Genomic DNA, 14756 nt, shown 5'->3' on the forward strand with positions numbered 1-14756 from the left:
TGGATGTCCTCATGAAGGGACAAGAACTTCGCCTAATTAACATCTATGGTCCCCAGTCCAAGTGGGACAGGAAGTGTCTCTTTATGAGGATCAAGCCCTACCTTTTTACAAGTCGGCAGGTGGTCTTTGGAGGAGACTTCAATGCTGTCACGAGGTCCCAGGATAGGGGAGGTTCCAGAGACAAGCTGACTTATGATAGCGTCGCTCTTAATAGCATAGCCAGTGAGGCTCGCCTGGTGGATGTCCACATCCGGCACACCCCAGGCCACGCGGGGTTCACCTATTATAGGGGTAGCTGCAGGTCTAGAATAGACAGGTTTTATTTAAAGGAGGAAGCCATTTCTTCACCAGTGTCCGTTGTTGAGGTGGAATTCTCCGACCACTGTCTAATTTTGTTTTCTCTGAATGTTACAGAGACCCCCCGGATGGGAAGAGGCTACTGGAAGCTCAATTCGTCTCTCCTGGAAGAAGCAGAGATAAGACAATCCTTTGAGGACTTTCTTCAGAGCCAGGTACCTTTGCTGGGCCTTTGTAGCAGTAAGTCAGAGTGGTGGGAGATGCTCAAGAAAAGGGTGGCGAGATTCTTCCGCCAGCTCTCGAGCCTCAGGAGCCTGGACAGGTACCGCCTGTATCAGGGCCTGAGGAGGAAACTCGAGCATCTCGTCTCGACTGGAGGTAGTCGTGAGGACATCTCCAGAGTGAAATCCTTGCTGAAGAGGTGTCAGTACGATAGACACGCATCTTTGGTTTTTGAGAGGGATTACGGGAAATACCGCTCGCCCGACCCTTACAGAAACTGCAAGATGTCAGTGAATGGTAAAGTTGTCACAGGACTGGTTGACAGTACGGGGTCCCTGAAAAGGTCCAGATCAGGGATTCTGGAGGTCGTCAGATCCTTCTACTCGCACCTCTTGGGCAGGAAGGATCTAGATCGGGATGTGATGTCGGGTTTCCTGGCTGAAACTGTCCCTGAGCCAGGAGTAGACCCCTCTCTTGATGTTTTGACCGAAGTGATCAGGGAAGAGGAAGTCAGCCGGGCGATTGAAGGGCTCGCCCTCAAGAAATCGCCGGGTCCGGATGGCTTAACATCCGAGTTTTATAAGACCTTTAAGGACGCCTTGGTTCCCCTCTTGACTGAGGTATTCAATGAGTGTCTTTCCTCGGGCGCTCTGCCGAAGTCAATGAGGAGGTCAGCCCTGATCATCCTGTCAAAGGGTAAGGACCGATCTCGTGTTGAGAACTGGCGTCCCATAGCGCTTCTCAATACGGACAGAAAGGTTTTGGCAAAGGTGCTGTTTAATCGGCTGGTGCAGTTTGCACCCCGGCTCCTTTCGGGGACCCAGCACTGCTCTGTTCCAGGCCGCAGTACATTTAGTGCTGTGCTTTGTGTCCGGGAGGCAGTGGAGCAGGGCAGGGCTGGTAACTGGAAGGGGTACTTGCTGTCCTTGGATCAGGCAAAAGCGTTTGATCGGGTTAACCACGAGTACCTCTGGTCTGTCCTTCTGAGGTATGGCCTGCCGGGGGAGTTTGTCAATTGGCTGAAAGTTTTGTACGCAGGGGCAGAGAGTTTCCCGCTTGTGAACGGTTGGATTGGCCGCTCTTTTGAGGTTGGTCTGGTGTTCGCCAGGGTTGTCCTCTGAGCCCACTATTATACGTGTTCGCGATTGACCCATTCCTTAGGAGGGTTGATCGTGGGCCGTTGGTGGGAGTCGGGATGGATCGGGCAGCACCGGAAGCCACTCTAAGGGTGGTAGCGTATGCCGATGATGTCACCGTTTTTGTGTCCTCGAGAGGGGAGGCGCAATGGGTGATGTCAGAGGTTGACCGCTACTCAGAGGTTTCTGGGTCCAAGATCAACCGGGATAAGTGTGAGAGTCTCTGGCTGGGAGAGGGGGATCCAGGCTTTGATCTCCCGGACACTCTTCCAGGGCCCCAGGACTCCGCCAAAGTTCTCGGCATCGAATTTGGCCAGGGGGATTACCCCATGCAAAACTGGGACGGCAGGCTTAAGATCGCCGCTCAGAAGGTGGACCAGTGGAAGGGTTGGTCTTTGACCCTCAGAGAAAGGGTTAATCTGATCAAAACTTACCTGCTCCCGTTACTGATTTATCTGGGCAGTGTGTGCATGTTGCCAGAACCCCTCTGGACTCGGGTCTACAGTCTGTTCTTCCAGCTGTTATGGGGGAATAGGCTGAACCTTATCAAGAGGGAGGTTACTTACCGCACGAGGAGACAAGGAGGGTTGTGTATGGTCAACCCTGTGGTGTTCCTAGTGAATACCTTTCTTAAGATCAATGTAGCAAACCTCTGGAAAGAGAGGGCTCCTCCGTGGGTATACTCCTGCAGGGGATGGCTCCTCCGTGGGTATACTCCTGCAGGGGATGGTTTCGGCCTTTCTTCCAGGAATGGGAGACAGGAGGGCAAGTGAAGGATCTCCGCACACCGCATGGGCATCTTCCGGCTTACGCTACCCCGGTTCTGAAGGTGATTCGCCGGTGGGGTCTGGGAATGTGGGAGATCAGGACCTTGTCGAGGAAACTCCTTGACAAAAGGGTTCTGTTGACCCATTTCCAGAAGCCTCTGGCCCTCAGGGATTGCCCAAGTCGGGATCTGGGGGTGGGTTTAGGTCTTTTGAATTCTATCCGGATCCCCTTGAAGTTTTGGGACGTGACTTGGCGCTGCTTCCATGGAAAGCTGTGTGTGAGGGACAATCTGAAGTGTAGGAGCTCTGAGGAAAGGGGTTGTCCCCGGGAGGAGTGCGGTGGCCTGCTGGAGAGCATGGACCACTTCCTGCTTCATTGTCCTTTTAACACAGAGGTGTACAACCGGGTGGGCGCTTCCATCCATTGGCCCGGGTTGGCCGGTCTCTCCTATGCGGAGTGGGCCTATGGAGCATTCAGAGGCCTGGGTGGCCGGGACCGCTGCACGTTATTCCTAGTTAGCCTAGTGGTCAGGTACCACACGTGGAACGCACGGTGTTTAGTGTCGACGCAGCGTAAAATCCTCCCGGTGGATGAGGTGGTTAGGAACATTCTGGGTGACCTGGTGAAGGTGCGCTCTCTGGAGTATGAGGGGCTGGGCACGGGGAGGGCCTCTCTCCTTAGTGTTCCTTAGTCTGTCCTCTCCCCTCCTGGTGAAGGTGCACTCTCTGGAGTATGAGAGGCTGGGCACGGGGAGGGCCTCTCTCCTTAGTGTCCCTAAGTCTGTCCTCTCCCCTCCTGGTGAAGGTGCGCTCTCTGGAGTATGAGAGGCTGGGCACAGGGAGGGCCTCTCTCCTTAGTGTCCCTTAGTCTGTCTTCTCCTTCTGGTGAAGGTGCGCTCTCTGGAGTATGAGAGGCTGGGCACGGGGAGGGCCTCTCTCCTTAGTGTTCCTTAGTCTGTCCTCTCCCCTCCTGGTGAAGGTGCGCTCTCTGGAGTATTAGAGGCTGGGCACGGGGAGGGCCTCTCTCCTTAGTGTCCCTTAGTCTGTCCTCTCCCTCCTGGTGAAGGTGCGCTCTCTGGAGTATGAGAGGCTGGGCACGGGGAGGGCCTCTCTCCTTAGTGTCCCTTAGTCTGTCCTCTCCCTCCTGGTGAAGGTGCGCTCTCTGGAGTATGAGAGGCTGGGCACGGGGAGGACCTCTCTCCTTAGTGTCCCTTAGTCTGTCCTCTCCCTCCTGGTGAAGGTGCGCTCTCTGGAGTATGAGAGGCTGGGCACGGGGAGGGCCTCTCTCCTTAGTGTCCCTTAGTCTGTCCTCTCCCTCCTGGTGAAGGTGCGCTCTCTGGAGTATGAGAGGCTGGGCACGGGGAGGGCCTCTCTCCTTAGTGTCCCTTAGTCTGTCCTCTCCCTCCTGGTGAAGGTGCGCTCTCTGGAGTATGAGAGGCTGGGCACGGGGAGGGCCTCTCTCCTTTGGAGGGGGTTCTCCTTTAGTGTCCCTTAGTCTGTCATCTCCTCTCCTGGTGTTGGGCTGATGCTGCACTGTAGATTTTTGTTTTGTGTTCTGAGCATGTAGTGATGTTGGGCTTGCAGGCGCCGAACCTGGGCTTTATGTGGTTTGTATTTATGTTGTTGAGATTTTATTTGTATTCTGTTTTCTTTATGTTGTGTTGTAAATACTGTATATATTGTATATATTGTATATAGTGGGGTTTGGGACATAGTGTTAGGTTGGGAGGGGGGTGATGGTGGTGGGACTTATGAACTGACCCTGGGCACTGGTCTGGACTACTTAACGCAAACTTTGGACGTTAGACCAGTGTCTGGGGGGAGGGGAGGGTGCGGGCGAGGGATTTAGTTTAGTGTAGTGTTGTGTGTATTATGTATTATATATTGGAAAAAAAAAAAAAAAATGGGTGTGGGATGTGATCTGTGTGGGGTGGTTTTTTATTAGAGGGTGCGGGGTGGGTTTATGTATATTTATAGTCATTTATGTTTTATTTGTGGGTGTGGCTCGTCTTATTGTTTATTGGTTTGGTTTAGGTTGTGATAATCGTTTGGGTGGGGGTTGTGGTATTTGGTGTTCATTCATTTCGGTGTATTTTAAGTTATTGTTTTCACTAGGTGTGAATGTGGCTGGACCAGCAGGTAATATATTGTATATATTGTATATTAAGTTTTGTTTGTATTGTTATGTTTTTTACTTTTATATAAAATAAAAGATCTACAGGATGTAACTCAGGATCAGTACAGGATCAGTAATGTCATGTATGTACACAGTGACTGCACCTGCAGCAGAATAGTGAGTGCAGCTCTGGGGTATAATACAGGATGTAACTCAGGATCAGTACAGGATAAGTAATGTCATGTATGTACACAGTGACTGCACCAGCAGCAGAATAGTGAGTGCAGCTCTGGGGTATAATACAGGATGTAACTCAGGATCAGTACAGGATCAGTAATGTCATGTATGTACACAGTGACTGCACCAGCAGCAGAATAGTGAGTGCAGCTCTGGGGTATAATACAGGATGTAACTCAGGATCAGTACAGGATAAGTAATGTCATGTATGTACACAGTGACTGCACCAGCAGCAGAATAGTGAGTGCAGCTCTGGGGTATAATACAGGATATAACTCAGGATCAGTACAGGATAAGTAATGTCATGTATGTACACAGTGACTGCACCAGCAGCAGAATAGTGAGTGCAGCTCTGGAGTATAATACAGGATGTAACTCAGGATCAGTACAGGATAAGTAATGTCATGTATGTACACAGTGACTGCACCAGCAGCAGAATAGTGAGTGCAGCTCTGGGTATAATACAGGATGTAACTCAGGATCAGTACAGGATAAGTAATGTCATGTATGTACACAGTGACTGCACCAGCAGCAGAATAGTGAGTGCAGCTCTGGGGTATAATACAGGATGTAACTCAGGATCAGTACAGGATAAGTAATGTCATGTATGTACACAGTGACTACACCAGCAGCAGAATAGTGAGTGCAGCTCTGGGGTATAATACAGGATGTACCTCAGGATCAGTACAGGATAAGTAATGTCATGTATGTACACAGTGACTGCACCAGCAGCAGAATAGTGAGTGCAGCTCTGGGATATAATACAGGATGTAACTCAGGATCAGTACAGGATAAGTAATGTCATGTATGTACACAGTGACTCCTCCAGCAGCAGAATAGTGAGTGCAGCTCTGGGGTATAATACAGGATGTAACTCAGGATCAGTACAGGATAAGTAATGTCATGTATGTACACAGTGACTGCACCAGCAGCAGAATAGTGAGTGCAGCTCTGGAGTATAATACAGGATGTAACTCAGGATCAGTACAGGATAAGTAATGTCATGTATGTACACAGTGACTGCACCAGCAGCAGAATAGTGAGTGCAGCTCTGCAGTATAATACAGGATGTAACTCAGGATCAGTACAGGATAAGTAATGTCATGTATGTACAGTGACTGCACCAGCAGCAGAATAGTGAGTGCAGCTCTGGGGTATAATACAGGATGTAACTCAGGATCAGTACAGGATAAGTAATGTCATGTATGTACACAGTGACTGCACCAGCAGCAGAATAGTGAGTACAGCTCTGGGGTATAATACAGGATGTAACTCAGGATCAGTACAGGATAAGTAATGTCATGTATGTACACAGTGACTGCACCAGCAGCAGAATAGTGAGTGCAGCTCTGGAGTATAATACAGGATGTAACTCAGGATCAGTACAGGATAAGTAATGTCATGTATGTACACAGTGACTGCACCAGCAGCAGAATAGTGAGTGCAGCTCTGGGGTATAATACAGGATGTAACTCAGGATCAGTACATGATAAGTAATGTCATGTATGTACACAGTGACTGCACCAGCAGCAGAATAGTGAGTGCAGCTCTGGAGTATAATACAGGATGTAACTCAGGATCAGTACAGGATAAGTAATGTCATGTATGTACACAGTGACTGCACCAGCAGCAGAATAGTGAGTGCAGCTCTGGGGTATAATACAGGATGTAACTCAGGATCAGTACAGGATAAGTAATGTCATGTATGTACACAGTGACTGCACCAGCAGCAGAATAGTGAGTGCAGCTCTGGGTATAATACAGGATGTAACTCAGGATCAGTACAGGATAAGTAATATCATGTATGTACACAGTGACTGCACCAGCAGAATAGTGAGTGCAGCTCTGGGGTATAATACAGGATGTAACTCAGGATCAGTACAGGATAAGTAATGTCATGTATGTACACGGTGACTGCACCAGCAGCAGAATAGTGAGTGCAGCTCTGGGGTATAATACAGGATGTAACTCAGGATCAGTACAGGAGAAGTAATGTCATGTATGTACACAGTGACTGCACCAGCAGCAGAATAGTGAGTGCAGCTCTGGGGTATAATACAGGATGTAACTCAGGATCAGTACAGGATAAGTAATGTCATGTATGTACACAGTGACTGCACCAGCAGCAGAATAGTGAGTGCAGCTCTGGGATATAATACAGGATGTAACTCAGGATCAGTACAGGATAAGTAATGTCATGTATGTACACAGTGACTGCACCAGCAGCAGAATAGTGAGTGCAGCTCTGGGGTATAATACAGGATGTAACTCAGGATCAGTACAGGATAAGTAATGTCATGTATGTACACAGTGACTGCACCAGCAGCAGAATAGTGAGTGCAGCTCTGGGGTATAATACAGGATGTAACTCAGGATCAGTACAGGATAAGTAATGTCATGTATGTACAGTGACTGCACCAGCAGCAGAATAGTGAGTGCAGCTCTGGGGTATAATACAGGATGTAACTCAGGATCAGTACAGGATAAGTAATGTCATGTATGTACAGTGACTGCACCAGCAGCAGAATAGTGAGTGCAGCTCTGGGGTATAATACAGGATGTAACTCAGGATCAGTACAGGATAAGTAATGTCATGTATGTACACAGTGACTGCACCAGCAGCAGAATAGTGAGTGCAGCTCTGGGGTATAATACAGGATGTAACTCAGGATCAGTACAGGATAAGTAATGTCATGTATGTACACAGTGACTGCACCAGCAGCAGAATAGTGAGTGCAGCTCTGGGGTATAATACAGGATGTAACTCAGGATCAGTACAGGATAAGTAATGTCATGTATGTACACAGTGACTACACCAGCAGCAGAATAGTGAGTGCAGCTCTGGGGTATAATACAGGATGTAACTCAGGATCAGTACAGGATAAGTAATGTCATGTATGTACAGTGACTGCACCAGCAGCAGAATAGTGAGTGCAGCTCTGGGTATAATACAGGATGTAACTCAGGATCAGTACAGGATAAGTAATGTGATGTATGTACACAGTGACTGCACCAGCAGCAGAATAGTGAGTGCAGCTCTGGGGTATAATACAGGATGTAACTCAGGATCAGTACAGGATAAGTAATGTCATGTATGTACACAGTGACTGCACCAGCAGCAGAATAGTGAGTGCAGCTCTGGGGTATAATACAGGATGTAACTCAGGATCAGTACAGGATAAGTAATGTCATGTATGTACACAGTGACTGCACCAGCAGCAGAATAGTGAGTGCAGCTCTGGGGTATAATACAGGATGTAACTCAGGATCAGTACAGGATAAGTAATGTCATGTATGTACAGTGACTGCACCAGCAGCAGAATAGTGAGTGCAGCTCTGGGGTATAATACAGGATGTAACTCAGGATCAGTACAGGATAAGTAATGTCATGTATGTACACAGTGACTGCACCAGCAGCAGAATAGTGAGTGCAGCTCTGGGGTATAATACAGGATGTAACTCAGGATCAGTACAGGATAAGTAATGTCATGTCTGTACACAGTGACTGCACCAGCAGCAGAATAGTGAGTGCAGCTCTGGAGTATAATACACTGCTGTGGTCTGGGGTTAACCCTGCATGTGCTGGTCTCTTTCTTGTAGTGACTCTCTCGTGTGACTCGTCTGCCGTCTTCTCCCCGCGGTTGAGTCCTGATCGCTGTCGGGTGGTGTACCTGAGGTGCTCGGTGTTCGGGCCCCACCAGCAGTGCTGCCAGATGCTGATGGTGGGTGCCCTGTGTGGGGGGGGGGCGGGGGGTGGTGTTGATGTGGTGACTCGCCCTGTCTCTCCTGTGTTGCAGTATGACTGGTACACCAGAGTCACCTCCATTGTGGTGGACATGGTTCCTCGCTGTGCGGATGGTAGGTGTTATCCTGCATCCTCCGTGTTCACTGCTCGCCCCCCCCTCATCCTCCGTCTTGTCTCCTCGCAGGGAGGTTTGGGGGTATCTACACCTCGCTGCTGGCGCCGCTCTGCTGGGCAGCGGACAGCCGGAGGGTGATCCTGGACACGGCGCAGCGTAGTCAGCAGGTAGGGGGTCCCCGGGGGAGCAGTGATGGGGTCACTGGGGCGCGGTGATGGGGGTCCGCATGGTGCAGCTCATGTAGTCCTCTCCTGTCTCTCCCCAGGCCCTCTATGCAGTGGACACCATGACGGGGCAGGTGACCTCTCTGCACTCCGGGGGTAGGAGTCTCCGCACATCATGTGACCTCCGTACATCATGTGACCTCCGCACATCATGTGACCTCCGCACATCATGTGACCTCCGCCATCTTTGGGGCTCAGACTTTTTCTGATGTTTTTGTTCTTTTGCAGAATCTTCTCCCGGGAGCTGGAAGTTAATGGTCATTGACCGCGACCTCCTCATCGTCAGGTTCTCCTCTCCAAACTGTCCCCCCACCGTGGTGAGTCCTAAACCCCCTCCCCTCCTGCCCTGGGGTTCCTCATCCTGTGCCTTCCTGCCCTGGGGGGTTCTGCGTCCCCTCCTCCCCCTCTGCTCCTGCCCCGCGGAGGTCCTGCGTCCCCCCTCTTTGTGCTGAGCTGTGTCTCCTGTGTAGAGGGTGGGCTTCCTCCCTGGGGGGTCCTGCGCCCCCCCTCTTTGTGCTGAGCTGTGTCTCCTGTGTAGAGGGTGGGCTTCCTCCCTGGGGGGTCCTGTGTCCCCCTCTCTTTGTGCTGAGCTGTGTCTCCTGTGTAGAGGGTGGGCTTCCTCCCTGGGGGGTCCTGTGTCCTCCCTCTTTGTGCTGAGCTGTGTCTCCTGTGTAGAGGGTGGGCTTCCTCCCTGGGGGATCCTGCGCCCCCCCTCTTTGTGCTGAGCTGTGTCTCCTGTGTAGAGGGTGGGCTTCCTCCCTGGGGGGGTCCTGTGTCCTCCCTCTTTGTGCTGAGCTGTGTCTCCTGTGTAGAGGGTGGGCTTCCTCCCTGGGGGATCCTGCGCCCCCCCTCTTTGTGCTGAGCTGTGTCTCCTGTGTAGAGGGTGGGCTTCCTCCCTGGGGGGTCCTGTGTCCCCCTCTCTTTGTGCTGAGCTGTGTCTCCTGTGTAGAGGGTGGGCTTCCTCCCTGGGGGGTCCTGTGTCCTCCCTCTTTGTGCTGAGCTGTGTCTCCTGTGTAGAGGGTGGGCTTCCTCCCTGGGGGGTCCTGTGTCCTCCCTCTTTGTGCTGAGCTGTGTCTCCTGTGTAGAGGGTGGGCTTCCTCCCTGGGGGGTCCTGCGTCCCCCTCTCTTTGTGCTGAGCTGTGTCTCCTGTGTAGAGGGTGGGCTTCCTCCCTGGGGGGTCCTGCATCCCCCCTCTTTGTGCTGAGCTGTGTCTCCTGTGTAGAGGGTGGGCTTCCTCCCTGGGGGGTCCTGTGTCCTCCCTCTTTGTGCTGAGCTGTGTCTCCTGTGTAGAGGGTGGGCTTCCTCCCTGGGGGGTCCTGCGTCCCCCCTCTTTGTGCTGAGCTGTGTCTCCTGTGTAGAGGGTGGGCTTCCTCCCTGGGGGGTCCTGTGTCCCCCCCTCTTTGTGCTGAGCTGTGTCTCCTGTGTAGAGGGTGGGCTTCCTCCCTGGGGGGTCCTGCGTCCCCCCTCTTTGTGCTGAGCTGTGTCTCCTGTGTAGAGGGTGGGCTTCCTCCCTGGGGGATCCTGCGTCCCCTCTCTTTGTGCTGAGCTGTGTCTCCTGTGTAGAGGGTGGGCTTCCTCCCTGGGGGGTCCTGTGTCCTCCCTCTTTGTGCTGAGCTGTGTCTCCTGTGTAGAGGGTGGGCTTCCTCCCTGGGGGGTCCTGCGTCCCCCCTCTTTGTGCTGAGCTGTGTCTCCTGTGTAGAGGGTGGGCTTCCTCCCTGGGGGATCCTGCGTCCCCTCTCTTTGTGCTGAGCTGTGTCTCCTGTGTAGAGGGTGGGCTTCCTCCCTGGGGGGTCCTGTGTCCTCCCTCTTTGTGCTGAGCTGTGTCTCCTGTGTAGAGGGTGGGCTTCCTCCCTGGGGGGGTCCTGTGTCCCCTCTCTTTGTGCTGTGCTGTGTCTCCTGTGTAGAGGGTGGGCTTCTCCCTGGGGGGTCCTGCGTCCCCCTCTCTTTGTGCTGAGCTGTGTCTCCTGTGTAGAGGGTGGGCTTCCTCCCTGGGGGGTCCTGCGTCCCCCTCTTTGTGCTGAGCTGTGTCTCCTGTGTAGAGGGTGGGCTTCCTCCCTGGGGGGTCCTGTGTCCCCCCCTCTTTGTGCTGAGCTGTGTCTCCTGTGTAGAGGGTGGGCTTCCTCCCTGGGGGGTCCTGCGTCCCCCTCTTTGTGCTGAGCTGTGTCTCCTGTGTAGAGGGTGGGCTTCCTCCCTGGGGGGGTCCTGTGTCCCCCCTCTTTGTGCTGAGCTGTGTCTCCTGTGTAGAGGGTGGGCTTCCTCCCTGGGGGGTCCTGCGTCCCCCCTCTTTGTGCTGAGCTGTGTCTCCTGTGTAGAGGGTGGGCTTCCTCCCTGGGGGGTCCTGCGTCCCCTCTCTTTGTGCTGAGCTGTGTCTCCTGTGTAGAGGGTGGGCTTCCTCCCTGGGGGGTCCTGTGTCCTCCCTCTTTGTGCTGAGCTGTGTCTCCTGTGTAGAGGGTGGGCTTCCTCCCTGGGGGGTCCTGCGTCCCCTCTCTTTGTGCTGTGCTGTGTCTCCTGTGTAGAGGGTGGGCTTCCTCCCTGGGGGGTCCTGCGTCCCCCCTCTTTGTGCTGAGCTGTGTCTCCTGTGTAGAGGGTGGGCTTCCTCCCTGGGGGGTCCTGCGCCCCCCTCTTTGTGCTGAGCTGTGTCTCCTGTGTAGAGGGTGGGCTTCCTCCCTGGGGGGGTCCTGTGTCCCCTCTCTTTGTGCTGTGCTGTGTCTCCTGTGTAGAGGGTGGGCTTCCTCCCTGGGGGGTCCTGCGTCCCCCTCTCTTTGTGCTGAGCTGTGTCTGCTGTGTAGAGGGTGGGCTTCCTCCCTGGGGGGTCCTGCGTCCCCCTCTTTGTGCTGAGCTGTGTCTCCTGTGTAGAGGGTGGGCTTCCTCCCTGGGGGGTCCTGTGTCCCCCCCTCTTTGTGCTGAGCTGTGTCTCCTGTGTAGAGGGTGGGCTTCCTCCCTGGGGGGTCCTGCGTCCCCCCTCTTTGTGCTGAGCTGTGTCTCCTGTGTAGAGGGTGGGCTTCCTCCCTGGGGGGTCCTGCGTCCCCTCTCTTTGTGCTGAGCTGTGTCTCCTGTGTAGAGGGTGGCTTCCTCCCTGGGGGGTCCTGCGTCCCCTCTCTTTGTGCTGAGCTGTGTCTCCTGTGTAGAGGGTGGGCTTCCTCCTGGGGGGTCCTGCGTCCCCTCTCTTTGTGCTGAGCTGTGTCTCCTGTGTAGAGGGTGGGCTTCCTCCTGGGGGGTCCTGTGTCCCCCTCTCTTTGTGCTAAGCTGTGTCTCCTGTATAGAGGGTGGGCTTCCTCCCTGGGGGGTCCTGTGTCCCCCCCTCTTTGTGCTGAGCTGTGTCTCCTGTGTAGAGGGTGGCTTCCTCCCTGGGGGGTCCTGTGTCCCCCTCTCTTTGTGCTGAGCTGTGTCTCCTGTATAGAAGGTGGGCTTCCTCCCTGGGGGGTCCTGTGTCCTCCCTCTCTTGTGCTGAGCTGTGTCTCCTGTGTAGAGGGTGGGCTTCCTCCCTGGGGGGTCCTGTGTCCTCCCTCTTTGTGCTGAGCTGTGTCTCCTGTGTAGAGGGTGGGCTTCCTCCCTGGGGGATCCTGCGTCCCCCTCTTTGTGCTGAGCTGTGTCTCCTGTGTAGAGGGTGGGCTTCCTCCCTGGGGGGTCCTGCGTCCCCTCTCTTTGTGCTGAGCTGTGTCTCCTGTGTAGAGGGTGGGCTTCCTCCCTGGGGGGTCCTGTGTCCCCTCTCTTTGTGCTGAGCTGTGTCTCCTGTGTAGAGGGTGGGCTTCCTCCCTGGGGGGTCCTGTGTCCTCCCTCTTTGTGCTGAGCTGTGTCTCCTGTGTAGAGGGTGGGCTTCCTCCCTGGGGGGTCCTGCGTCCCCCCCTCTTTGTGCTGAGCTGTGTCTCCTGTGTAGAGGGTGGGCTTCCTCCCTGGGGGGTCCTGCGTCCCCCTCTTTGTGCTGAGCTGTGTCTCCTGTGTAGAGGGTGGGCTTCCTCCCTGGGGGGTCCTGCGTCCCCCTCTTTGTGCTGAGCTGTGTCTCCTGTGTAGAGGGTGGGCTTCCTCCCTGGGGGGTCCTGCGTCCCCCTCTTTGTGCTGAGCTGTGTCTCCTGTGTAGAGGGTGGGCTTCCTCCCTGGGGGGTCCTGCGTCCCTCTCTTTGTGCTGAGCTGTGTCTCCTGTGTAGAGGGTGGGCTTCCTCCCTGGGGGGTCCTGCGTCCCCCCTCTTTGTGCTGAGCTGTGTCTCCTGTGTAGAGGGTGGGCTTCCTCCCTGGGGGGTCCTGCGTCCCCTCTCTTTGTGCTGAGCTGTGTCTCCTGTGTAGAGGGTGGGCTTCCTCCCTGGGGGGTCCTGTGTCCCCCCCTCTTTGTGCTGAGCTGTGTCTCCTGTGTAGAGGGTGGGCTTCCTCCCTGGGGGGTCCTGTGTCCCCCCTCTTTTGTGCTGAGCTGTGTCTCCTGTGTAGAGGGTGGGCTTCCTCCCTGGGGGGTCCTGCGTCCCCCTCTCTTTGTGCTGAGCTGTGTCTCCTGTGTAGAGGGTGGGCTTCCTCCCTGGGGGGTCCTGCGTCCCCTCTCTTTGTGCTGAGCTGTGTCTCCTGTGTAGAGGGTGGGCTTCCTCCCTGGGGGGGGTCCTGCGTCCCCTCTCTTTGTGCTGAGCTGTGTCTCCTGTGTAGAGGGTGGGCTTCCTCCCTGGGGGGTCCTGCGTCCCCCTCTCTTTGTGCTGAGCTGTGTCTCCTGTGTAGAGGGTGGGCTTCCTCCCTGGGGGGTCCTGCGTCCCCCTCTCTTTGTGCTGAGCTGTGTCTCCTGTGTAGAGGGTGGGCTTCCTCCCTGGGGGGTCCTGGGTCCCTCTCTTTGTGCTGAGCTGTGTCTCCTGTGTAGAGGGTGGGCTTCCTCCCTGGGGGGTCCTGGGTCCCTCTCTTTGTGCTGAGCTGTGTCTCCTGTGTAGAGGGTGGGCTTCCTCCCTGGGGATCCTGCGTCCCTTTCTTTGTGCTGAGCTGTGTCTCCTGTGTAGAGGGTGGGCTTCCTCCCTGGGGGGTCCTGCGTCCCCCCTCTTTGTGCTGAGCTGTGTCTCCTGTGTAGAGGGTGGCTTCCTCCCTGCGGCCGGGCAGGAGTCGGACATCTCGTGGGTCTCATTGGAGGAGGAGAAGCCGATGGTAGAAATAGACTGGAGCTACAAGACGCACCGCCCCCCCCCGGAGGAGGAGAACCCCCAATACCGTAAGTGATCCCGACCCCCGCTGTGCCGCCCCGTTTCTCCAGGTTCTGGTTCTGATCCGCTGCTCTTCTGTCTTGTAGCTGGACTGGACTTTGAATCCATCTTGCTGAGGCCGCAGGGCCCTCCCACGGAGGGTGGTCTCCCCCTGGTGGTCTTTCCTCATGGTGAGTGGGTGTTGGTCCCGATGTCTCTGTGTCCTGGTCCGTATTCTGCTCTCATGGTCTTCTCCCTGCAGGGGGTCCGCACTCCGTCTTTGTCAGTGAGTGGATGCTCTTCCCGCTGCGCTGTGTAGGATGGGCTGTGCCGTGCAGCTAGGTGAGTCTGGGGGCGGGGGGCTTTTCAGGTGAGTCTGGGGCGGGGGGCTTTTCAGGTGAGTCTGGGGCGGGGGGCTTTTCAGGTGAGTCTGGGGGCGGGGGGCTTTTCAGGTGAGTCTGGGGGCGGGGGCTCTTCAGGTGAGTCTGGGGCGGGGGCTCTTCAGGTGAGTCTGGGGGCGGGGGCTCTTCAGGTGAGTCTGGGGGCGGGGGCTCTTCAGGTGAGTCTGGGGGTGGGGGCTCTTCAGGTGAGTCTGGGGGCGGGGGCTCTTCAGGTGAGTCTGGGGGTGGGCGCTCTTCATGTGTGGGGTTGGGGGGTGGGTGCTCTTCAGGTGTGGGGTTGGGGGGTGGGTGCTCTTCAGGTGTGGGGTTGCGGGGGAGCGCTCTTCAGGTGTGGGGTTGGGGGGGAGCGCTCTTC

General features: G+C 54.9%; 1 protein-coding gene across 1 annotated transcript in view; it reads left to right on the top strand.

The window, feature by feature from the left end:
• APEH (acylaminoacyl-peptide hydrolase) overlaps positions 1–14342 on the top strand; it is a gene marked incomplete at its 3' end in the record, with an annotated part of 48887 nt that extends 34545 nt beyond the window's left edge. Inside the window, 9 exon segments of the mRNA XM_072132406.1 lie at positions 8376–8497; positions 8573–8633; positions 8705–8802; positions 8901–8955; positions 9088–9180; positions 13892–14029; positions 14108–14191; positions 14263–14304; positions 14307–14342. Of these exon segments, the coding sequence (XP_071988507.1) occupies positions 8376–8497; positions 8573–8633; positions 8705–8802; positions 8901–8955; positions 9088–9180; positions 13892–14029; positions 14108–14191; positions 14263–14304; positions 14307–14342 (729 nt within the window).
• Between the last annotated feature and the right edge of the window lie 414 nt (positions 14343–14756).

The sequence above is a fragment of the Engystomops pustulosus genome, unplaced genomic scaffold (genome assembly GCF_040894005.1).
Source record: "Engystomops pustulosus unplaced genomic scaffold, aEngPut4.maternal MAT_SCAFFOLD_546, whole genome shotgun sequence".
Taxonomy (NCBI): domain Eukaryota; kingdom Metazoa; phylum Chordata; class Amphibia; order Anura; family Leptodactylidae; genus Engystomops; species Engystomops pustulosus.